At 48.3% G+C, this 24,190-nt stretch overlaps 1 protein-coding gene across 2 annotated transcripts in view; it reads right to left on the reverse strand.

The window, feature by feature from the left end:
• Positions 1-24,190, reverse strand: part of upb1 (ureidopropionase, beta) — a 224,277-nt gene that overhangs the window by 110,099 nt on the left and 89,988 nt on the right. For both annotated transcript variants that reach the window (XM_068055441.1, XM_068055442.1), the window contains exons 5-7: positions 21,639-21,800; positions 7,109-7,278; positions 1,100-1,181 (exon numbers count right to left, since the gene is read on the reverse strand). In XM_068055441.1, the coding sequence (XP_067911542.1) occupies positions 1,100-1,181; positions 7,109-7,278; positions 21,639-21,800 (414 nt within the window). The remainder of the gene's footprint in view (positions 1-1,099; positions 1,182-7,108; positions 7,279-21,638; positions 21,801-24,190) is intronic.

The raw sequence follows: 24,190 nt of genomic DNA on the forward strand, positions 1-24,190 counted from the left end.
TCACCTAGTCCCCGTTGCCCTGCAAATTTTTTCTCTTCAGATAATTGTCCAATTCTCTTTTGAAAGCCTTGATTGAATCTGCCTCCACCACACTTCCAGGCAGTGAATTCCAGATCCTAACCACTTGCTATGTAAAAAAGTTCTTCCTCATGTTGCCTCTGGTTCTTTTGCCAATCACCTTAAATTAGTGTCATCTGGTTCGGAATCCTTCGGCCAATGGGGACAGTTTCTCCCTACATACTCTGTCCAGATCCTTCATGATTTTGATCACCTCGATCAAATCTCTTAATCTCTCCTCCAAGGAAAACAGGCCCAGCTTCTCCAATCTATCCACGTAACTGAAATTCCTCATCCCTGGAACCATTCTCATGAATCTTTTCTGCGCCCTCTCTAATACCTTAACCTTCTGAAAGTGTGGTGCCCAGAAACTTCCTTGTTCTTGTACTTTATTTGTAAATCCCAGGATCCTGTATGCTTTATTAACTGCTTTCTCAACCTGCCCTGCAACCGACAATGATTTGTGCACATATGCCCCCTTTAATTTATATTGCCTCTTCTCGTTCTTCCTACCAAAATGAAGCACTTCACACTTTTCTGCATTACATTTCATCTGCCATTTGTCTGCCCATTCCACCAGCCTGTCTATGTCCTCTTGACATTTATCACTATCCTCCTCACAGGATATCGTTCAGCTACGTCAGGAATCTTTTAGCATCATTTTCTTAAAGTACTTCATTTAAATGGGGATTCAGGAAGGATAGTTACTGTCTTATTACAGTCATTTAATTTGAAGGTTAGCAACCAAGGGCGAACTGAATACAAATAAGAGAAAAATCTTGTCATGATTTGAAAAAGATCCCTAAAAACCTACAATTCAGCCCAGCTATCTTTGTCCACATGCTGTAAAATTTACAGTAAGTGATTGGTGAAATTACAAAGAACTATATTTCTGGGATTTGTTTTATTGTTTGTGACATTGAATCAGTGAAAGGAAGCCCTAGCATTAAAAGCAAAAACAACAGGTTTAAGTGTTATTGTGTAATGAGGCCCTGTTCCGCTGGCCCATCAGCAGCCCATTAAGTTAGAAGCTGCTACTCACCGTCCCGACTCGGTTGATGGCGCAGGTGAAACAGTGGTTGGCAATGGCTGCATTCCTGGCTTCAATAGGCCACATAGGTTCACTGAAACAGTTAGAATAACAAACAGTTAACTTAAAGAAGCACTTCCTTCCTCAGCGTTTCCACTAATGAGATCAGGGAACTGCCCATTAACTGAACCTTGTTATATTTATCATTCATAAAAACTTCCTAAAAGAAAAATCTGAGCCAATGCAACTGGTATGTAAAGCCCAGGTCAGGCAGAAGGTAAAAACTCTCCTTTACACTTAATAATATGCCTGGGAGGAAAATGAGGTATATTTCTCTAAGATTTAATACGGTATTGAGCCCTTTAATTTTGTCATGGTACACAAGGAGTTAAAAACTGTTTCCTTCACACAGGAATGTTTCAAATCATTTTGTTGCATTTATTGGCTGATCTGTCTGAAAATAAATGTATCGAGGAGATTGACACATACTCTGGAAAGCAATTTAGTTATCGATACAAGTCATTTCTTTGGCCATCTCGTATGAGGAGAATCTAAATGCGGCTGAACATTGTCGGATTGTGAGCATACAAGCCTCACTCCTGACTATACGACTGAGGGAAGGTTAGCAATGTGGTAGCTGAAGATTGTTCGGCCAAGAACACTTCCCTGAAGAAGTCCTGGGCCTGAGCTGATTGGCCTCTGACAACCATGACCATCTTCCTTTGAATTGGATACGATTCCAGCCAGTGGAGGGTTTTCCATTTGAACCCCATTGACCTCCCTTTTGCCAGGGTTCCTTGGTAAAACACTGTCAAATGCTGCCTTGGTGTTAAGGTCAGCTACCCCTACCTCTCCTCTGGCAGTCAGCTTGTGTCCACCTCTGGAGCAAGGCTCTGATAAGGTCTGGAGCAAAGTGGTTTTGATGGGACTGGAACTGGAATTGAGTGTCAGTGAGTAGGTTAATGAGGAGTATGTGTCACATGATGACAGTATTGCTAGCTCCTTACATCACTTCACTGAGGATTGAGAAAGGCCGATAGGGCAGTAATTGACCAGCTTAAAGTTATTCTGCTTTTTGTAGATAGGATGTACTTGGGCAATTGCCCACATTACTGGGTAGTTGCCAAGTCAAGCTGCACTGGTGTAAACATTCCCCAGATGGTAACCAGTGTTCCCTCTAATTTTTTTATGGAGTGCGCAGGCGATTTTTTAAAGTGCATGGCCCCTTTAAGTTGTTTTGCATGGCCATGTGCACGGGGTAATTAGAAGTGGCCGGCTTGTGCGTGGCCTATGCAGGGACTTCCAGGTTGCTGTGCGGCTGCGCAGCTTAAAGGCAACGTTGATCATAACCCACGATGCAGTTAATTCCTTCTCTGTGTTTTCCTCAACAGCAGGATCTGGGATATGGCTTGTTTGTAAGGAGCAGCCTACAACCTCATCTACCAACATTACTAAAGCCCAGGATAGTAAATAATCGGGCTCCTGTTACTGAGTTGCTGCTTTCCTGACCTTTTGACAATCAATGCTTATGGAATCCTCCTCTAATCACACAGTCAGAACTATAAAAGCAGCAAATATCATTGAACAAAAGCCAGTATCATGTAAAGGTTACAGGGCTGAGTTAAGCTTAATACTGCCCTTCAGTAACTGATTCACACAATTGTGATGCATTTTAGTAAGATTAATAGAGCAGGTGATTTATCTTATCAAAATGCATCAGCTTTGAAAATCTTTGAACCACTGAACAGAGCTGAACCACTGAACCACTTACTCTCACCTCTCCTCTTAACAAAAACCTCTCATCCAATGCAGGACCTTAGTAAATCTTTTCTGCATCTTTCCCATAGCCTTGATACCTTTCTGAAGGTAAGACTCCCAAAGCAGAATATAATATTCTAACCTAGGCAATCATTTGTATATCCTTTCTGTCGTCAACCTCCTACATTGTGCGAATGCAAGCTCAAGGAACAGCACCTCATCTTTCTGCAAGGTACTTTACAGAGAGTTCAACAATTTCAGATCATAACCTTTGCCCCTATTTTTTCAGACAGCTGCTATTGCTGATGATTGCTTTTCCCATCTCCACCTCCTCTGGACCCATCTTTTGTTTCTTTACTTGCCTCATTACCATTTCCTTTTGCCTTGCACCATCATCCCTTCTGTCATTTAATCTCTCCTGCCTTCCACCCTATCACAGAACTTCCCTTTTGTTCTCCCCCGCTTTCCCCGTCTCTGTACTTGATTAAAACCTGTTTCATCGCAAACCTTTTCCAGTTCTGACAAAAGGTTATCTACCTGAAACACAGGAAATAGGAGCAGGAGTAGGACATTCGGCCCCTTGAGCCTGCTCTGCCATTCAACTAGATCATCGCTGATCTTCTAACTCAACACCATTTTCCCGCACTATCCCCATATCCCTTAATATCTTTAAAATGTGGAAGTCAATCTCGGTCTTGAATATAGGAACATAGGAGCAGGAGTAGGCCTTTCAGCCCCAAACATTAACTCTTTTTCTATCTCCACAGATGCTGCCTGACTTGCTGAGTATTTCCAGCATTTTCTGTTTTTATTATTTATTATTAATGGTTTGTATATGTTTAACGTTATCTCTGACACTGAATTAAAATGCACAGTAAGTTGTGTTGATGGGAGCAGGAAGATACAAAGGAACAGAGACAGAAGTGAGTGGGCAAAATGCACCTGGTTCCATCCTTAGCTATCCAGTCGTAGCCACAGAATCACATGGAATGGTTTCTCTTCCCACTCCTGCACCGTTACCTCTGCTATTTCCCAAGGATCTATCCTATTTCTCATCCACATGCTGCCCCTTTGGATGTTATCCAAAAACACAGAGTCAGTTTCAACATGTATGCTGACAACACCCAGTTCTACACCACCACGCTGTCTCTAATTTTCCAGATTGCTTTTCTGACATCCATAGCATCATAGAGAGATACAGCACTGAAACCGGCCCTTCGAGTCCATGCTGACCATCAACCAGCCATTTATACTAATCCTACATTAATCCCATATTCCCTATCACATCCCTCAATTCTCCTACCTACATTAGGGGCAATTTACAATGGCCAATTTTATTTATTTAGAGATACAGCACTGAGACAGGCCCTTCAGCCCACCAAGTCTGTGCTGATCATCAACCACCCATTTATACTAATCCTACATTAATCCCATATTCCAACCACATCCCCACCTTCCCTCAATTCCCCTACCACCTACCTATACTAGGGGCAATTTATAATGGCCAATTTACCCATCAACCTGCAAGTCTTTGGCTGTGGGAGGAAACCAGAGCACCCGGTGGAAACCCACGCAGTCACAGGGAGAACTTGCAACCTCTGCACAGGCAGTACCCAGAATTGAACCCGGGTCAGCTGGAGCTGTGAGGCTGCGGTGTTAACCACTGCGCCACTGTATCCAGTACAGGATAAGCAGAAATTTCCTCCAACTAAACTTAGGGACTGCATTATTGACCAGAAGCATAACTGGACCATGGCTACAAGAGCTGGGAATTTTATGGCGAGTAACCCAGATCCTGTCCATCATCTACAAGGCACAAGTCAGGAGTGTGATGGAATACTCTCCACTTGCCTGGATGGGTGCAGCTCCAACAACACTCAAGAAGCTCAACACCATCCAGGACAAAGCAGCCTGCTTGATTGGCACCTTATCCACCACCTTAAATATTCACTTCCTCCACCACCGATGCACAGTGGCAGCAGTGTGTACCATCTACAAGATCCACTGCAGCAAATTGCCAAGACTCCTTCGACAGCACCTTCCAAACCCGCAACCTCCACCACCTAGAATGACAAGGACAGCAGAGGCAAGGGAAAATCACAACATGCAAGTTCCTGACTTGGAACTACATCGCCATTCCTTCACTGTTGCTGGGTCAAAATCCTGGAACTCCCTTCTTAACAGCACTGTGGATGTACCTACCCCACATGGACTGCAACGGTTCAAGCAGGTGGTTCACCACCACCTTCTCAAGGGCAATTAGGGATGGATAATAAATGCTGCCCTTGCATGAATCCAAGTGTGAATGAATGAAAAAAATGGGAAGACTTCATTGTCTTCAGTCCCCACCACAAACCCCATTCCCTATCCACCAACTCCATTCCTCTTTCTGGCAACTGCCTGAGGCTGAAATAGACTGTTCGTAACATTGTGGTTCGATTTGACCAAAATGAGTTTCCGACCACATATTCGTGCCATCACTCAGAGCGCCTATTTCCACCTCCACCTCTGCCTCAGCTCATCTGCAGCTGAAACCCTCATTCATACCTTCATTACCTCTAGACTTGACTATTCCAATGCACTCCTGGCCGGTCTCCCACATTCTACCTTCCGTAAACACAAGGTCATCCAAAACTCTGCCGCCCGTCTCCTAACTCATATCGTGTCACGTTCAGCTATCATCCCGATGCTCGCTGACCTACATTGGCTCCTGGTTAAACAATACCTTGATTTTAAAATTCTCATTCTTGTTTTCAAATCCCTCCATGTCCTCTCCCCTCCCCATCCTTGTATTCTATTCCAGCCTTACAATCTTCCGAGATATCTGCCCTTCTCTAGATCTGACTCTTGAATATTCCCGATCCACCAGCACCACTTTGCAACAGCTGAGAGATACAATATGCTTGTAAATGTGATTTAAATGTGAAAGGTTCCATCTGGTGAACAGGACTTCCATCTGTGCCTTGCATAGCTTTCTAATAATATTCTCATTTAGTTAATTGGATTTGCATTACAGGCTAATCAATCTATATAGGTCTCTAATCTGAAACTAAGCACAAATACGGAGAGATCCCCTTTTAATTTTAATCACTCCACCATTGGTGCCTTCCGCTGCCAATGCCCTAAGTGCTGGAATTCCATCCTAAACCTCAACACCTTCCTACCTCCCTCTCCTCCATTAAGACTGCCTGAAAAAGTGAGAGAGGCAGAAACGCTCATCACATTTAAAAAATACTTGGATATGCATTTGAGATGTCGTAAATGACAGGGCTACGGACCAAGAGCTGGAAGGTAGGATTAGGCTGTTTGTCGGCCAGCACAGACACGATGGGCTGAATGGCCTTCTTCTGTGTTGTAAATGTTTCTATGTTAAGACATTTCTTAAAATCTAATTCTTTGACCAAGCTTTTGGTCTCCTGCCCTAATATCTCCTTATGTGGCTCAATGTCAAATTCTGTTTGATAACATTCTTGTGAAGTTTTACTATGTTAAAGACACAGTCCGTTCTCCATCCCAGTCCTAGTGAAGTGCACTGCCCACGGTAACTTTTCTTTAAGAGAAATGGCACCAGCTGCCCTCAGGGGACAACTCCACATGTTTATCCCAAAGTTAGGAGTTTAATTCATGCACAGCACTTTGTCAAAATGCACAGCTCACTCAGGATCATACCTGACAAGAGTGTACAGAGGTCTTATCAATTAAATGTCAATATTAAAACTGCTCCGCCAAAACCACTTTGCAACAGCTGAGAGATACAATATGCTTGTAAATGTGATTTAAATGTGATAATATGTTCAAGTAGATTTAGAAAGGTTCCATCTGGTGAACAGGACTTCCATCTGTACCTCGCATAGCTTTCTGATAATATTCTCATTTAGTTAATTGGATTTGCATTACAGGCTAATCAATCTATCTAGGTCTGTAATCTGAAACTAAGTACAAATATGACGAGATCTCCTTCCTGCACACACCCTTGGTACTCAATTTGAAAGATTTCCAATATTTGGGGACGGGGGAAATTAGAAAACACAACAAACTTTCACCAGAAAATTAGTCCTTTTCACTGTTTAAAGTTGATGATGAACAGTCATAGTGAGAAAGCCATGCCCATCTGTTCTGCATAATGCTCACATAATGAAATGAATCAACGACGTGTTTGATTATACCAAGAACTATTTGTCCAGAACAATTCAACCTCTAGCCAAGCTGAGAGTGAAATGTCACGACAGGTTACCATTAAATGCAGTTACACTGTTCTCTTACCTCAGCTCCCCCACAGTAGCACACGGGTTGAAGATAATTTCAGCGCCATTAATGCTGTACATGAGCCAGTTCAAAGGGTGGTGACGACCATAACAGATATTAACAGCAATCCGTCCAAACTGAGTCTGAAACACTCGGTGTCCCGTGTTTCCCTCCATGTAGTATGTAGACTATGGACAAAGAAATACATCTGTAACCAAAGTCAGAAGCTTCAATTCTGATGAAGGGGACAGCAACCAAATTGTCTCCAAGTCTCACACCATCCTGACTTGGACATATATATATATATATATATATATATATATATATATATATATCGCCATTCCTTCATCATCTCTGGGTCAAAACCTGGAACTCCTTTCAACAGCAAGAAGAGGATTGTCCATTTAGTACAGGCACCTTCAGGCAGGGGTCAATTCCATTTTACTTTAGGAGCAGCAACATTTAAATAAAATGAAATGGAATGTAATAGAATAATTGGGCTGCGAGGTTGGGGAGAGCTGGTGGGGTTTTGGGGTGGGTGAGAGGTGGAGGGGCCGCAGGGTGGGTGTGAGGTGGAGGGGCGGTGGGGTGGGTGAGAGGTGGAGGGGCGGTGGGGTGGAGGGGCGGTGGGGTGGGTGAGAGGAGGAGGGGCAGTGGGGTGGGTGTGAGGTGGAGGGGCGGTGAGGTGGAGGGGCGGTGGGGTGGGTGAGATGTGGAGGGTCGGGTGGGGTGGGTGTGAGGTGGAAGGGCGGTGGGGTGGGTGAGAGGTGGAGGGGCGGTGGGGTGGGTGTGAGGTGGAGGGGCAGTGGGGTGGGTGTGGGGTGGAGGGGCGGTGAGGTGGAGGGGCGGTGGGGTGGGTGAGAGGAGGAGGGGCGGTGGGGTGGGTGAGAGGTGGAGGGGCGGTGGGGTGGGTGAGATGTGGAGGGTCGGTGGGGTGGGTGTGAGGTGGAGGGGCGGTGGGGTGGGTGTGAGGTGGAGGGGCGGTGAGGTGGAGGGGCGGTGGGGTGGGTGAGAGGTGGAGGGGCGGTGGGGTGGGAGTGAGGTGGAGGGGCAGTGGGGTGGGTGTGAGGTGGAGGGGCGGTGAGGTGGAAGGGCGGTGGGGTGGGTGAGAGGTGGAGGGGCTGCAGGGTGGGTGAGAGGTGGAGGGGCTGCAGGGTGGGTGAGAGGTGGAGAGGCGGTGGGTGGGTGAGAGATGGAGGGGCGGTGTGGTGGGTGAGAGATGGAGGGGCGGTGGGGTGGGTGAGAGGTGGAGGGGCTGCAGGGTGGGCGAGAGGTGGAGGGGCTGCAGGGTGGGTGAGAGGTGGAGGGGCAGTGGGGTGGGTGAGAGTTGGAGGGGCAGTGGGGTGGGTGAGAGTTGGAGGGGCAGTGGGGTGGGTGAGAGGTGGAGGGGGGGTGGGGTGGGTAAGAGGTGGTGGGTGAGAGGTGATGGGTGAGAGGTGGAGGGGCGGTGGGGTGGGTGAGAAGTGGAGGAGCAGTGGGGTGGGTGAGAGGTGGAGGGCCTGCAGAGTGGGTGAGAGGTGGAGGGGCGGTGTGGTGGGTGAGAGGTGGAGGGGCGGTGGGGTGGGTGAGAGGTGGAGGGGCGGTGGGGTGGGTGAGAGGCGGAGGGGCTGCAGGGTGGGTAAGAGGTGGAGGGGCTGCAGGGTGGGCGAGAGGTGGAGAGGCGGTGGGTGGGTGAGAGGTGGAGGGGCGGTGTGGTGGGTGAGAGGTGGAGGGGCGGTGGGGTGGGTGAGAGGTGGAGGGGCTGCGGGGTGGGCGAGAGGTGGAGGGGCTGCAGGGTGGGTGAGAGGTGGAGGGGCAGTGGGGTGGGTGAGAGGTGGAGGGGCAGTGGGGTGGGTGAGAGGTGGAGGGGGGGGTGGGGTGGGTAAGAGGTGGAGGGGGGGGTGGGGTGGGTAAGAGGTGGTGGGTGAGAGGTGATGGGTGAGAGGTGGAGGGGCGGGTGAGAAGTGGAGGGGCGGTGGGGTGGGTGAGAGTTGGAGGGGCAGTGGGGTGGGTGAGAGGTGGAGGGGCAGTGGGGTGGGTGAGAGGTGGAGGGGCTGCAGAGTGGGTGAGAGGTGGAGGGGCAGTGTGGTGGGTGAGAGGTGGAGGGGCGGTGGGGTGGGTGAGAGGTGGAGGGGCTGCAGGGTGGGTGAGAGGTGGAGAGGCGGTGGGTGGGTGAGAGGTGGAGGGGCGGTGTGGTGGGTGAGAGGTGGAGGGGCGGTGGGGTGGGTGAGAGGTGGAGGGCCTGCAGAGTGGGTGAGAGGTGGAGGGGCGGTGTGGTGGGTGAGAGGTGGAGGGGCGGTGGGGTGGGTGAGAAGTGGAGGGGCGGTGGGGTGGGTGAGAGGTGGAGGGGCTGCAGGGTGGGTGAGAGGTGGAGAGGCGGTGGGTGGGTGAGAGGTGGAGGGGCGGTGTGGTGGGTGAGAGGTGGAGGGGCGGTGGGGTTGGTGAGAGGTGGAGGGGCTGCGGGGTGGGCGAGAGGTGGAGGGGCTGCAGGGTGGGTGAGAGGTGGAGGGGCAGTGGGGTGGGTGAGAGGTGGAGGGGCAGTGGGGTGGGGTGGGTAAGAGGTGGTGGGTGAGAGGTGATGGGTGAGAGGTGATGGGTGAGAGGTGGAGGGGCGGTGGGGTGGGTGAGAAGTGGAGGGGCGGTGGGGTGGGTGAGAGGTGGAGGGGCAGTGGGGTGGGTGAGAGGTGGAGGGGCAGTGGGGTGGGTGAGAGGTGGAGGGGCTGCAGAGTGGGTGAGAGGTGGAGGGGCAGTGTGGTGGGTGAGAGGTGGAGGGGCGGTGGGGTGGGTGAGAGGTGGAGGGGCTGCAGGGTGGGTAAGAGGTGGAGGGGCTGCAGGGTGGGTGAGAGGTGGAGAGGCGGTGGGTGGGTGAGAGGTGGAGGGGCGGTGTGGTGGGTGAGAGGTGGAGGGGCGGTGTGGTGGGTGAGAGGTGGAGGGGCGGTGTGGTGGGTGAGAGGTGGAGGGGCGGTGGGGTGGGTGAGAGGTGGAGGGGCTGCAGGGTGGGCGAGAGGTGGGGGGGCTGCAGGGTTGGTGAGAGGTGGAGGGGCAGTGGGGTGGGTGAGAGGTGGAGGGGCAGTGGGGTGGGTGAGAGGTGGAGGGGCTGCAGAGTGGGTGAGAGGTGGAGGGGCGGTGTGGTGGGTGAGAGGTGGAGGGGCGGTGGGGTGGGTGAGAGGTGGAGGGGCTGCGGGGTGGGTGAGAGGTGGAGGGGCGGTGGGGTGGGTGAGAGGTGGAGGGGCTGCGGGGTGGGTGAGAGGTGGAGGGGCTGCAGGGTGGGTGAGAGGTGGAGGGGCTGCAGGGTGGGTGAGAGGTGGAGGGGCTGCAGGGTGGGTGAGAGGTGGAGGGGCAGTGGGGTGGGTGAGAGGTGGAGGGGCTGCAGGGTGGGTGAGAGGTGGAGGGGCAGTGGGGTGGGTGAGAGGTGGAGGGGCTGCAGGGTGGGTGAGAGGTGGAGGGGCAGTGGGGTGGGTGAGAGGTGGAGGGGCAGTGGGGTGGGTGAGAGGTGGAGGGGCTGCAGAGTGGGTGAGAGGTGGAGGGGCGGTGTGGTGGGTGAGAGGTGGAGGGGCGGTGGGGTGGGTGAGAGGTGGAGGGGCTGCAGGGTGGGTGAGAGGTGGAGGGGCGGTGGAGTGGGTGAGAGGCGGAGGGGCTGCAGGGTGGGTGAGAGGCGGAGGGGCTGCAGGGTGGGTGAGAGGTGGAGGGGCAGTGGGGTGGGTGAGAGGTGGAGGGGCTGCAGGGTGGGTGAGAGGTGGAGGGGCGGTGGGGTGGGTGAGAGGTAGAGGGGATGTGGGGTGGGTGAGAGGTAGAGGGGCTGCAGGGTGGGTGAGAGGTGGAGAGGCGGTGGGTGGGTGAGAGGTGGAGGGGCGGTGGGTGGGTGAGAGGTGGAGGGGCGGTGTGGTGGGTGAGAGGTGGAGGGGCTGCAGGGTGGGTGAGAGGTGGAGGGGCAGTGGGGTGGGTGAGAGGTGGAGGGGCAGTGGGGTGGGTGAGAGGTGGAGGGGGGGTGGGGTGGGTAAGAGGTGGTGGGTGAGAGGTGATGGGTGAGAGGTGATGGGTGAGAGGTGGAGGGGCGGTGGGGTGGGTGAGTTGTGGAGGGGCGGTGGGGTGGATGAGGGGTGGAGGGGTGGGTGAGATGTGGAGGGTCGGTGGGGTGGGTGAGATGTGGAGGGGTGGTGGAGTGGGTGAGAGGTGGAGGGGCGGTGGAGTGGGTGAGAGGTGGAGGGGCGGTGGAGTGGGTGAGAGGTGGAGGGGCGGTGGGGTGGGTGAGAGGTGGAGGGGCTGCAGGGTGGGTGAGAGGTGGAGGGGCTGCAGGGTGGGTGAGAGGTGGAGGGGCTGCAGGGTGGGTGAGAGGTGGAGAGGCGGTGGGGTGGGTGAGAGGTGAAGGGGCGGTGGGGTGGGTGAGGGGTGGAGGGGCTGCAGGGTGGGTGAGAGGTGGAGGGGCTGCAGGGTGGGTGAGAGGTGGAGGGGCTGCAGGGTGGGTGAGATGTGGAGGGGCGGTGGAGTGGGTGAGAGGTGGAGGGGCGGTGGGGTGGGTGAGAGGTGGAGGGGCGGTGGGGTGGGTGAGAGGTGGAGGGGCTGCAGGGTGGGTGAGAGGTGGAGGGGCTGCAGGGTGGGTGAGAGGTGGAGGAGCGGTGGGGTGGGTGAGAGGTGGAGGGGCGGAGGGGTGGGTGAGAGGTGGAGGGGCTGCAGGGTGGGTGAGAGTTGGAGGGGCGGTGGGGTGGGTGAGAGGTGGTAGGTGGGGGTATTAGGTGGAAGTGTTCAGTCATGATACTCACCATCATGCTATGCAGCAGGCTTGATGGACCAGTTATTTATTTCCTGCCAATTAATTTTTGTATGTTCATATTTCCTGGCAACATTGTAGTGTCTCACCAAGCTTATCAGTATTGCCTCAGGCAGAGACATTCCAGAACTATTTCATACTTAGCTGCCTGGTTGCTGATGCACCATGATATCTTGATGGAAATGTTGGGAATTACAACAGCTTCAGGATGACAGAACAAGCTTCGGGCATGTATCAAAGCAAAGGTGAAGTATTCGGATAATTAAACCAGGTTTAAAAATGTGTGAGATTTTCCAGTAGTGACTATTCAGCTGGGGTAAACAACACAGACTCAGTATGCCTAGGACAGCAGCTTGGTGATTGGCTGGTGAGTAATACATTTTATTGCTCCCTTAGGTAGGTGAGTGGTTTAAATTAGAAACTAGGAACCTATAATTAATATTTCATTAAATTAATAAATTTAAACTAGATAGATTCTTTAGTTGTCATGGTACATATAGGAACCAATATCATAGGTGGAAATTAAAAAGCAGAACCTCAAAGGTTATAATCTCTTGATTTAGTACCTGAGCCACATTGGCATGGGGCAAACACATTAGAGGCTTAAATCCGTGGCTAAAAGGGTTGTGTGGGAGGCATGGGTTTCAACTCATGGGGCACTGGCACCAGTGCTGGAGAACGAGGGAGCTGTTCCGTTGGGATAGTTTCAACTTAATCTGGGCTGGGACCAGTGTCCTGTCGAATCGAATAACTAGGGTGGTAGATAGGGCTTTAAACTAAAAGGGGGAGAGACTGTTCAGGTAAGAGTAAATTTGTAAGTTTGAAGAGAAAAGTCAAGGCTGTAAAGCAATTTGGGTAAAATCAAACAGATTGTCAGGAAGGGAGAGAGAGTTTAACAACAGCGATGGGGTATCAGTGAATAAGGCCACATTGGAGGAAAACAGTAAAAAATTAAAATTCATGGCATTATATCTCAATGCATGAAGCACTCGTAACAAGATAGATGAATTAATAGGGCAAATAGGGATAAATGGGTTTGATCTAGTAGCCATTACTGAGACATGGTTGCAGGGTGACCAAGGTTGGGAACTAAATATTCTAGCATGCTTGTCTTTTAGATCAGATTGGGAAAATGGAAAAGGAGGTGAGGGTAGCCCTGATAAGAATGGATGAGATATAAGCAATAGACAAAAAGGATCTTATCCCAGAAAATCAGGATGTAGAATCAATATGGACGGAGCTAAGAAATGACAAAGGGCAGAAAACATTGGTGAGAGTAGGTTATTGGACCCCATCAGTAATCATAATGTCGGACAGAGTATATATCAGGAAATTAGAGGAGCATGTAACAAGGGTAATGCAATAGTACTGAAGACCTGTGCTCCAGAACTAGCTGCACCTCTAGCCAAGCTGTTCCAGTACAGCTACAACACTGGCATCTACCTGGTAATGTGGAAAATTGCCCAGGTATGTCCACAAAAAACAGGAAAAAATCCAATCCAGCAATTAAGGCTCATCAGCCTGTTCCTGATCACCAGCAAAGTGATGGTAGGTGTTGTCGACAGTGCTATCAAGCGGCACTTACACAGCAATAACCTGATCACTGATGCTCAGTTTGGATTCCGCCAGGGCCACTCGGCTCCTGACCTCATTACAGTGTTACGCTCACGAGAAGTGCAGTGATGAAACTACAGAACCCAAACTGAAGAATTATAGAAATTGACTTTTGCTTTAAAAAAGTGGACAATGTGTTGCAAAATGGCTGCAGAAGATCAATCAACCTGGCCCTGTACATTCAAACTGTCTGTAGGACAAAAGGATACACTCCAAGCTAAGAGGCATTAATTACACTCATCCTGAACCCATTAAGAGTCATTCCTGAATTGAATGGGTTCTTCTGAAACAAAGAAGGTGTGAAGTAGCCACATCCTGGTCCACTGTTGGTCACTACATGGCAGGGCTCCTGCATCTCCTAAAAGAGGCAACATTTGTGAGATTTTTACTTTAAAAAGTAACCCTCTGGAGAAAGAGAGATCATAATAACAACACCAAAGCCTGTCCAGCTGAGAGATCCAGCAAAAATCAAGGGAGCCCTGCTGCAAATTCTACCCTTCAACTCAGTGTAGCAGAGACTGAAAGTGACACCACCTCTAGACTGAAATCTCAACCACCAGAAAAATTTACAAACAGCCCAGGCCTGCAACATTAATAGAGAAACTGTCCTCTGAGAAGGTTTATCGTGAACCCTGAACACGGACCTTACTTCAAACCCTTTCCCTCTCTATCTATCTATTCTTGTGTATGTGTGAGTGAGTGAATACGTGTGTGGGTGCGTTGCGACCATTTCGTGAATGAATAATGTTCAATAAATAGTTAATCTTCTGTTTTAAACCTTCCAGAAAACTTGTCACAGTCTGTTTATTTGACAAATAAAACACAAGGGATTAAAACCCTAGTAACAAAAACACTTGCTGTGGTCAGTTGGGAGATGAACAGTGGGAACCACACACACCCCTTACTACCTGGCCATAACAACAGCCTTGGTCGAAACATGGACAAAAGAGCTGAGCTCAAGAGGGAAAGTGAGAGTGACCGCCCTTGACATCAAGGCAGCAAGTGACCGTGTGTGGCATCAAGGAGCCCGAACAAAATTGAAGTCAAAGGGAATCGGGGGAAAACTCTCCACTGGTTGGAGTTATACCTAGCATAAAGAAAGGAGGTTGTGGTTGCTGGAGGCCAATCATCTCAGTCCCAGGACATCACTGTAGGAGTCCCTCAGGGTAGTGTCCTAGGCCCAACCATCTTCAGCTGCTTCATCAACAACCTTCCCCCCATCATGAGGTCACAAGTTGGGATGTTTGCTCATGATTGCACAATGTTCAGTACGATTCACTATTCTCAGATACTGAAGCAGTCCTTGCCTGTGTGCAGAAAGAACTGGACAACATCCAGGCTTGGGCTGATAAGTGGCAAATAACATTCATGTCAAACAAGTGCCAGGCAATGACCATACCATCTCCAACGAGAGAGAACCTAACCATCTCCAACAAGAGAGAACGTCTCCCCTTGACATTCAACGGCATTACCATCACTGAATCTCTCCTTTGTTATCTCTTGCCCCACCCCCGCTTTACTTGCTTATAACCTTTTACATTTCTAATATTTGCCAGTTCTGATGAAAGGTCACAGACCTCAAACGTTAACTCTGCTTCTCTCTCCACAGATGCTGCCAGACCTGCTGAGTATTTCCAGCATTTCTTGTTTTTATTTCAGATTTCCAGCATCTGCAGTATTTTGCTTTTATATTACTACATCTGCTGGTTCCCCCCATCTACCCTGCTAGTTACACTCTCAAAAAACTCTTAGATTCGTCAAACACAATTTCCTTTACATAAAACTGTTGATTCTGCCTAATCATATTGTGATTTTCCAACTGCCCTGTTACCATGTCCTTAATAATACATTCTAGTATTTCCCCAATTTTGTACATTTCAATTAGATCTCCCCTCAGACTTCTCTGTTCCAAGCGAACAACCCTAGCCTATCCAATCTTTCCTCATAGCTGCATTTTTCCAGTCCTGGCAACATCCTCGTAAATCTCCTCTGTACCCTCTCTAGTGTAATTACATCCTTTCCGTAATGAGGTGACCAGAATGCACACAGTTTTCAAGTTGTGGCCTAACCAATGAATTATACAGTTACAGCATAACCTCCCTACTCGTGTATTCTATACCTTGGCTAATAAAGGAAAGGATTCCACATGCCTATTTAACCACCTGATCGACCTGGCCTGCTACCTTCAGGGATCTGTGGACATTCACTCAAATGTCCCTCACTTCTCATATACTTCTCAGTATTTTCCCATCTATCGTGTATTCCTTTGCCTTGTTTGACCTCCCCAAATGCATCACTTCACACTTCTCTGGGTTGAATTCCATTTGCCACTTTTCTGCCCATCTGACCAGACCATCAATATCTTCCTGCAGCCTCCAGCTATCCTTGCTATCTACCACATGGCCAATCTTTGTGTCATCTGCAAACTTCTTGATCATGCCCCCTACATTTATGTTCAAATTGTTAATATAAACCACAAAAAGCAGGGGACCCAGTACCGAGCCCTGCGGAACACCAATGGGAACAGCCCTCCAGTCACTAAAACACCCGTCAACTATTACCCTTTGTTTCCTGCCACTGAGCCAACTTTGTATCCACCTTGCTGCATTTCTCTGGATCCCATGGGATTTTATTTTTTTAACCAGTCTGCCATGTGGGACCTTGTCAAAAGCCTTGCTAAAATCCATGTAGACCACATCAACTGTACTACCCTCATCAATCCTTCTTGTTACTTCTTCAAAAAATTCGATCAAGTTGGTCAAACAAGATCTTCCCTTAACAAATCCTTGATTAACCTGTGCCTTTCTAAGTGACAGTTTATCCTGTCTCTCAGAATAGATTCCAATAATTTTCCCATTACTGAGGTTAGACAGACTGACCTGTAATTATGTAGTCCATCCCTCGATCCCTTTTTAAACAGAGGTAAAATGTTAGCAGTTCGCCAATCCTCCGGCACCACACCTGTATCCAGTGAGGACTGGAAAATGATGGTCAAACCTTCTGCCATTTCCTCTCTTGCTTCTTTTAACAGCCTGGGGTACATTTCATTACATATCTGGGAGAGAGCATTGGCAATGTCCAAACTCGCTAAACTTCTGGATCTTTCAGTTACATAATACCACCCACATAAATCTGTTAATGCTCTTTAGTCATACATTGATTCAATCATTTTTCACCAATTTTCTTCCCTCCTGAGGAAGCTGACTCATTGCTGAGATATTGTTCCACAGTCGCTGCCAACCACTATAGATTAGTGAGGACAGGGGTGATAGGACAGCAGGACTTGGATAGGAGCAGTTTTGAATGAGATGACGTTTACCTAGGGTGAAAGACGGGAGGCTGGCCAGCAGAGCACCGAAATAGTTCAGTCTGGAGCTAAGAAAGGCATTGATGAGGGTTTCAGCTGCAGATGGGCGGGGTAAGGCAGGATCTGAGATGGACAATGTTAGAGAGATGGAAGTAGACAGTCTTTGTGATGGAGAGCATATGGGGTTGGAAACTCAGCTCAGGGTTGAATAGGACTGTGAAGTTGTGTTGGTGTCAAGCATACAGAGCTTGCTGTTCAATGTTTCCAAAGTTTAACTGGAGGAAATTACATCTCTTTTAAGCCTGGATTTCTGTCTGACAAGATAGAGGCAGTAGGCAGTAGACAGATCAAGAAAGGTGGTGGAACAATGAGAGAAGTGGTTGAGAAGTAGAGGTGGATACTGGCAGCTGCCCATATCCTTTCCCACATCATGTCCTGCTCAGCCATCATCCCTGTCTTTGAAGTGAGGACCTACATTGACTCTCAGTCCCAAATACATCCAATTTAAAATTCTCAGCATACATGTGGAATCTGATAACATAGAACAAAGAACAGTACAGCACAGGAACAGGCCATTCGGCCCTCCAAGTCTGTGCCGATCATGATGCCTGCCTAAATTAAAACCTTCTGCACTTCCGGGGACCGTATCCCTCTATTCCCTTCCTATTCATGTATTTGTCAAGATGCCTCTTAAACGTCGCTATTGTACCTGCTTCCACCACCTTCCCCGGCAGCAAGTTCCAGGCACTCACCACCCTCTGTGTAAAAAAAACTTGCCTCGCACATCCCCTCTAAACTTTGCCTCTCTCACCTTAAACCTATGTCCCCTAGTAACTGACTCTTCCGCCCTGGGAAAAAGCTTCTGACTATCCACTCTGTCCATTCCACTCATAACTTTGTAAACCTCTATCATGTCGCCCCTCCACCTCCGTCGTTCCAGTGAAAACAATCCGAGTTTATCCAACCTCTCCTCATAGCTAATACCCTCCAGACCAGGCAACATCCTGGCAAACCTCTTCAAGTCTTCAGATGATATTGCCAAGGGGCAGCATTTAGATGAGAAAGAGGCCAAAGTCAGATCCTTGGGGACTCCAGAGGTAATGGTGAAGGGACAGAAAGAGAGCCCATTTCTGAAGAAGTTATGATTGTGGTAGGTAAGAGTAGAACCTGGTGAGGGCAGTCCCACTGAGCTGAAGTGCGACGTGTTGTCGGAGGATGGCATGGTCGAATATGTCAAAGGTTGCAGAGAGATCAAGGAAGGGTTCTCAGAGAGGAGTTACTTGTTACTTTGGTTTGGGCCATTTCAGTTTTGTGGCAATGGCAGAAACCAGATTGGAATGCTTCAAACAGAGTTGTGGATAAGGTGGGCGTGCATTTGGGAAGCAACAACAATGTCAACTGGCATGAGGCCAGAGGCGGGAACTGCCGATGTTGGTAGGTGAAAGAAAGGGCGCCGCATGGAGGTGCCCTCTGAAGATTGTTTAAAAAGATAAAATAAAAAGTTGGCAGGCTGTCATCGTGGAGGGGAAATCTCTCCACAGGATCTCACAGTCGCAGCCACAGGCTGGGGTAGGGTGGATGCAGCAGAGGCGGTTAAAAAGACTAGATGAAGGGCTGTCCCCCCAGTCTGCTGCTGGGAGGCCGTCTCCATTCATCAGTCAGTATTCCGCCTCACTGGAGGGGGCCCAACTGCTGAGTGGAAAATTCCAGTCAGGCTCTGCACAGTGACCTTAATAGGTCCCTTAAGGGGCATAATTGGCTACCCATCGCTTGCAGGTGGATAACCATCAGCACCCCCATCCCCCCACACCATACCAGCCACTTTGAAAGTGGCCCCAATGTGGGAACATGCCAGCAAACCGGCACACCAGCTGACAGCGGGTAATTGTGGGCCCGTCTGCCTCTGTTTCCACCTTCGCAGCATGGGCAATAAATGCTGGCCTAGCCACCCATTCCCACATCCTCTGAATGAATCAGAAAAAAGTTCCAAAATCCGGCCCATAACATCAGATAGTAATAGGAGTAATAACCAGAGAAAACCTAACAAACTATCAGAGGTCATAAAACGTGAAGAGTATGAAATGATTTGGAGTCATTTTTAGTTGAATATATTGCTTACAGACTATTTCACAGTAATATGCTGATGGTAACTCTGCATTGCTTTACTGTCATCTTTGTGTTTACCTTTTCTTACCCCACTTCTACTGCACTCATCATGACTGCTTCTTGCTTCTTTATACAAACAACACTGCATCATATATAAACTAAACAGATTACGCAGGTATTCAATTCAGCATATTTGCCAATGTTAATAAAGTGCAGTAATGACGCTCTTGAAATTACTGGCTGCTGACTTGCTGCCAGCTATCTGTTATCCTATATTTAGAACCTCATTGTATTTAACAGTAGACAAATGCTCATTGTGGCTGTCTGTGTGATAATTGCTTTTGCCTCTGGGCTCAGTCACGTCATAGTACAGATATTTCACGCATGACATTTACTATAATTCATCTGTTAAAGGTGCAAAGTCATAAATGTCCATCAGTGAGCTCCTAAATGTCTCAGTAAGTTTATTCATTGACCAATAACGGTCCCTGGTCTAATGCCTATTGTGTAGCAAATGGCTTAGAGAATATATTGAACTCCTAATTATTCCATACCAAGTTCTTCTCACCTTCACCTCTGGCTCTTGGTCCCCCTTTGCTTCCAATTTAAAGTTCTTGCCCTCCGTTTAAATCTCTCCACAGCTTCATGTTTCCCCTATCTCGGTAACCTCCTCCAGTTCCACTTATTTAGAATATTGCGTGCAATTCTGGTCTCCACACTACCAGAAGGACGTGGAGGCTTTGGAGAGGGTACAGAGGAGGTTTACCAGGATGTTGCCTGGTCTGGAGGGCATTAGCTATGAGGAGAGGTTGGATAAACTCGGATTGTTTTCACTGGAACGACAGAGGTGGAGGGGCGACATGATAGAGGTTTACAAAGTTATGAGCGGCATGGACAGAGTGGATAGTCAGAAGCTTTTTCCCAGGGTGGAAGAGTCAGTTACTAGGGGACATAGGTTTAAGGTGCGAGGGGCAAAGTTTAGAGGGGATGCGCGAGGCAAGTTTTTTTTACACAGAGGGTGGTGAGTGCCTGGAACTTGCTGCCAGGGGAGGTGGTGAAAGCAGGTACGATAGCGACGTTTAAGAGGCATCTTGACAAATACATGAATAGGATGGGAATAGAGGGATATGGACCCCGGAAGTGCAGAAGGTGTTAGTTTCGTCAGGCATCAAGATCGGCGCAGGCTTGGAGGGCCAAATGGCCTGTTCCTGTGCTGTACTGTTCTTTGTTCTATCACACTCAGCCCTGAGCTATCTTTGTTCCTCTGACTTGCCCTTCCTTTCACCCCATCATTGGTGGCCGTGCCTTCAGCCACTTAGGCCCCAGGCTCTGGAATTAAATAAAATAACAATAGCACTTCAACAGTAAGAAGGCAGACACAAACAATAAAAATAGGTTTGAAACAGAGGACGAACACTAGATAATAATTATACTGAATGACTTTTCCTTCCAAACATCACAAGGGAAGGTAACAGGGTTACCATTGACCAGAAACTTAACTGGACCAGCCATATAAATAAGGCGGCTACAAGAGCAGGTCAGAGGCTGGGAATTCTGCCTCCTGACTCCCCAAAGCTTGTTCACCAACTACAAGACACACAAGTCAGGAGTGTGATGGAATACTCTCCACTTTCCTGGAAGAGTGCAGCTCCAACAACACTCAAGAGGGTCAACACCATCCAGGACAAAGCAGAGCACTTGATCAGCACCCCATCCACCACCTTAAACATTCACTCCCTCCACCATCGGCACACAGTGGCTGCAGTGTGTACCACCTACAAGATGCACTGCAGCAACTTGCCAAGCCTCCTTCAACAACATCTTCCAATACCGCAACCTCTACCACCTAGAAGGACAAGGGCAGTAGATGCATGAAATGGATGTATGATTAATAGATCTGTCGTTGCCTGTGCTTGCTTTGCCTCCCTTTTTGAATATTCACATCAGCCTGTTTCTAATGTACTGGTACTTTCCCAGGAGCAGTGAATCCTCATAGTGATTGACAGTGACTTACAAATCTCCTCCCTGGTTTATCATAGAAGTATGAGATAAGTATCATATATTCCTGGTGACTTATTTGTTTTAATCTATTTTAATATTTCTGGGGCATCAATCATTTTACATCAGACACACTGCTCATTTTTTTTTTTATCTGTTCATGGGATGTGGATGTTGCTGGCAAGGTGGTGGTGAGCTGCTTTCTTGAACCGCTGCAGTCCATGTGGTGTAGTTACACCCACAGTGCTATTAGCTCGGGAGTTCCAGGATTTTGACCCAACAACAGTGAAGGAACAGCGATATAGTTCCATGTCAGGATGAGTGTAAAATAAGGGATTCAATTATCAGGAGTAAGCTTGAGGACAGTCTGTATAACAATAAACTAGCACGTAGCTATCAGTATCAACAATCTCCAATCTGCAATCTCAATCCCCTAATCCCCAATCCAGAGGGAATCAGTGGATAGCAACCAGGAGCAGAAACCCTTCCCTACAGCAGAGGTGATGGTGTCACCACCCCATCACCATCCCAGTTATGCTAAACCAACTCAACACTGAGCAGAGATTGAAGCTAGGAGCTCCCTGCTCTCTCTGCCTCAGTTCCATGTAAGGGGGTGCATTTTACCCCACTGAGTCACCCAGGGAGCACAATGTAAGAACACTATTATTTTGACTGGCCAAGAGGACCAGGATATTGAATAGACAGAATAGTCCATCACTGCAATTCTCCTGGGTTTTACAAATTGAAATACTCACCATTTAACACCATATTCTTACCTCATTAAAATCTCCAACCCTGGGAATGTGGTTCTTCCTGGTCTTGCCAAGAACATTGCCAGAGTTAGAAATCACTACTGCAGTGTTCCAAAGTGTGTCTCCATGAGCCTCATCTCGCTCCAAGATTGGGGACACCACAACCATGTTATATTTTCTTGCAAGCTGCAGGAAGAGGGAGAGAACAAGAGGGAGAGAAAGAAAAAAGACAGGGAAGGAAACAAACAAGACTGCATTGAGAACCCGGTTTGTAGCTGCTAAAAGGTTATCAACCAGAGACATTAATTCATTTTCGCTCTCCACAATGCTACCAGACCTGCTGAGTGTTTCCTGCCTTTTCCGTTTTTATTTCAGATTTCCAGCATCAGCAGTATTTTGCTTTTGTTTTAGGTTTGTACCTTTCAGTTTTAGGCTAAAGCTAATAGGCTAAAGGAGTAGAACCTCTGAAAGCTCTACATACGGGGCAACACAGTGGCACAGCTCCAGCGACCTGGGTTCAGTTCTGTGTACTGCCTGTGTGGAGTTTGCAAGTTCTCCCTGTGACTGTGTGGGTTTCCGCCGGGTGCTCCGGTTTCCTCCCACAGCCAAAGACTTGCAGGTTGATAGGTAAATTGGCCATTACAAATTGTCCCTAGTGTAGGTAGGTGATAAGAGAATGGTGGGGATGTGGTAGGGAATATGGGATTAATGTAGAATTAGTATAAATGGGTGGCCAGCACAGACTCGGTGGGCCAAAGGGCCTGTTTCAGTGCTGCATCACTAAACATAAGCCATATTTTATCAACTGTAACCTCAATACAAGAGTGAAACACCAGTCCAATACCTCAGGTGATTGCCTTGATACCTTGCTAATGGGAACAGGATATGTGGTTCACTCAGATTCCCCAGGTCATTGTCCTTAATGGGTCTTTGCAGACATGGTGTCTCCATCTCAATGGACTGGAATGTGGAAGTGGTACAGTGATGCAAACTGGGGTAGCCATCTTTAGCTGCAAGCATCAAGTCACCTTGAGTCTGTTTTTTCAAAATTCAATTCGGGTTTCCAGCCGGTGGATTAAAAATCATCATTTGACATAAAGTACATTTTCGTGATAGTGCCCTGTCACACACTGACACTTACCCTGAGAGTGCCCTGACATATTAGTTTCAGTGTAAGGCACCAATCAGCTCAGCCACTGAGCAGGAACATGTGACTGGACCATGACTATCCTCCATGTTCAGCTCAGTGACTTTTAGTCATTTGGTAGTACAGAACTTGAGTATTGCTGCAAATAGAGACATGTTGTCGAAGATTTTTGTCTTGCACTCATCAGGACAATAAGCAAGAATAACCAATGGAAGGGAAAACAACAACTTATACTGCATGACAAGGGAGTGCTGATTGGTTGGCAAGTGAACTCTGATTGGTAGAGGCGTTGCCATGGAGAATGCACCAGTTTACAGCGACTGACAGTTAACTGTCAAGCTTTGTTTGAAATTTAAACCAGGCAGCTTGACTCTGATTGGTCAAGGCATTGTCCTGAGGATTGAACCAGTGAATGGCTGTAACTTATTTTGTTTAGCTGGAACAGGCGCAATGTTTGTACATATTCCTTTTTGTCTGCAAAGAACAGGGCCCCGTGGATTAATATATGTAGCTTCCAGTACGCACAAATGCTTCACACTGCGAGCCCTACTGACAATCTTAAATTAGCTATCAGCGTAATTCTTAGCACAATGAGGATTATTTTGCAAATGTTGTCCAGTCACGGAATCACACCTAACGTTGGACACTCTGTTTTGAGTTTTGCAAGCACGGGCTGGTTGGGTACGGCCTGAATCTTGTCCATTGAGAACAGAAGGGACATATTGTTTGATGTGATCTGCCAGTCTTTGGGACGTACGACCCATATATCTAGCATCACTCTGGCATTGAAATTCACACATCACATTACTCATTTGTGAGCTAGGTAGGACATCTTTTTGGCTTGACAGCAGCACCCTGTTAGTGGCGAGCACCACGTGTTGCTACTGCATAGTAGCAGCGTAAAACAGCTAGCTTCAACTATTGCTCATATTTTTGGGATACATTACCCTTCCAGGGTAATTTGGTGTAGACTGGGCACTTTTCACGGCCGAAAATGATGGCCTTAGGTCCGTTCATAAATTTGTGCGATATACAGCGAGAAATGATCTGATCAGGGTAGCTGTTGTCATGCAGGATGTCTTTGATTCACCCGATTTCAGTATTAGGCTTGCAAGGTGAGCAAATGGCTCGGGCCCCATTTACGAGGTTGCCAATAAGGCCAATCTTATCGCGTGTTGAACTGTAAGAATCCCAATGTGTGTATTGACCAGTCAAGGTAGGTTTGTGGTAGACCATGGTAGAGAACCCCTTAACAGATTTCTCAACTCGTACGTCAAGGAAAGGGAGCTCATTTGACTGATCCATTTCAAAGCGTGGCACAGTGGTGCAGTGGTTAGCACTGCAGCCTCACAGCTCCAGGGACCCGGGTTCAATTCCGGGTACTGCCTGTGTGGAGTTTGCAAGTTCTCCCTGTGTCTGCGTGAGTTTT

The sequence above is a fragment of the Heterodontus francisci genome, chromosome 23, assembly GCF_036365525.1.
Source record: "Heterodontus francisci isolate sHetFra1 chromosome 23, sHetFra1.hap1, whole genome shotgun sequence".
In the NCBI taxonomy this organism is placed as follows: Eukaryota; Metazoa; Chordata; class Chondrichthyes; order Heterodontiformes; family Heterodontidae; genus Heterodontus; species Heterodontus francisci.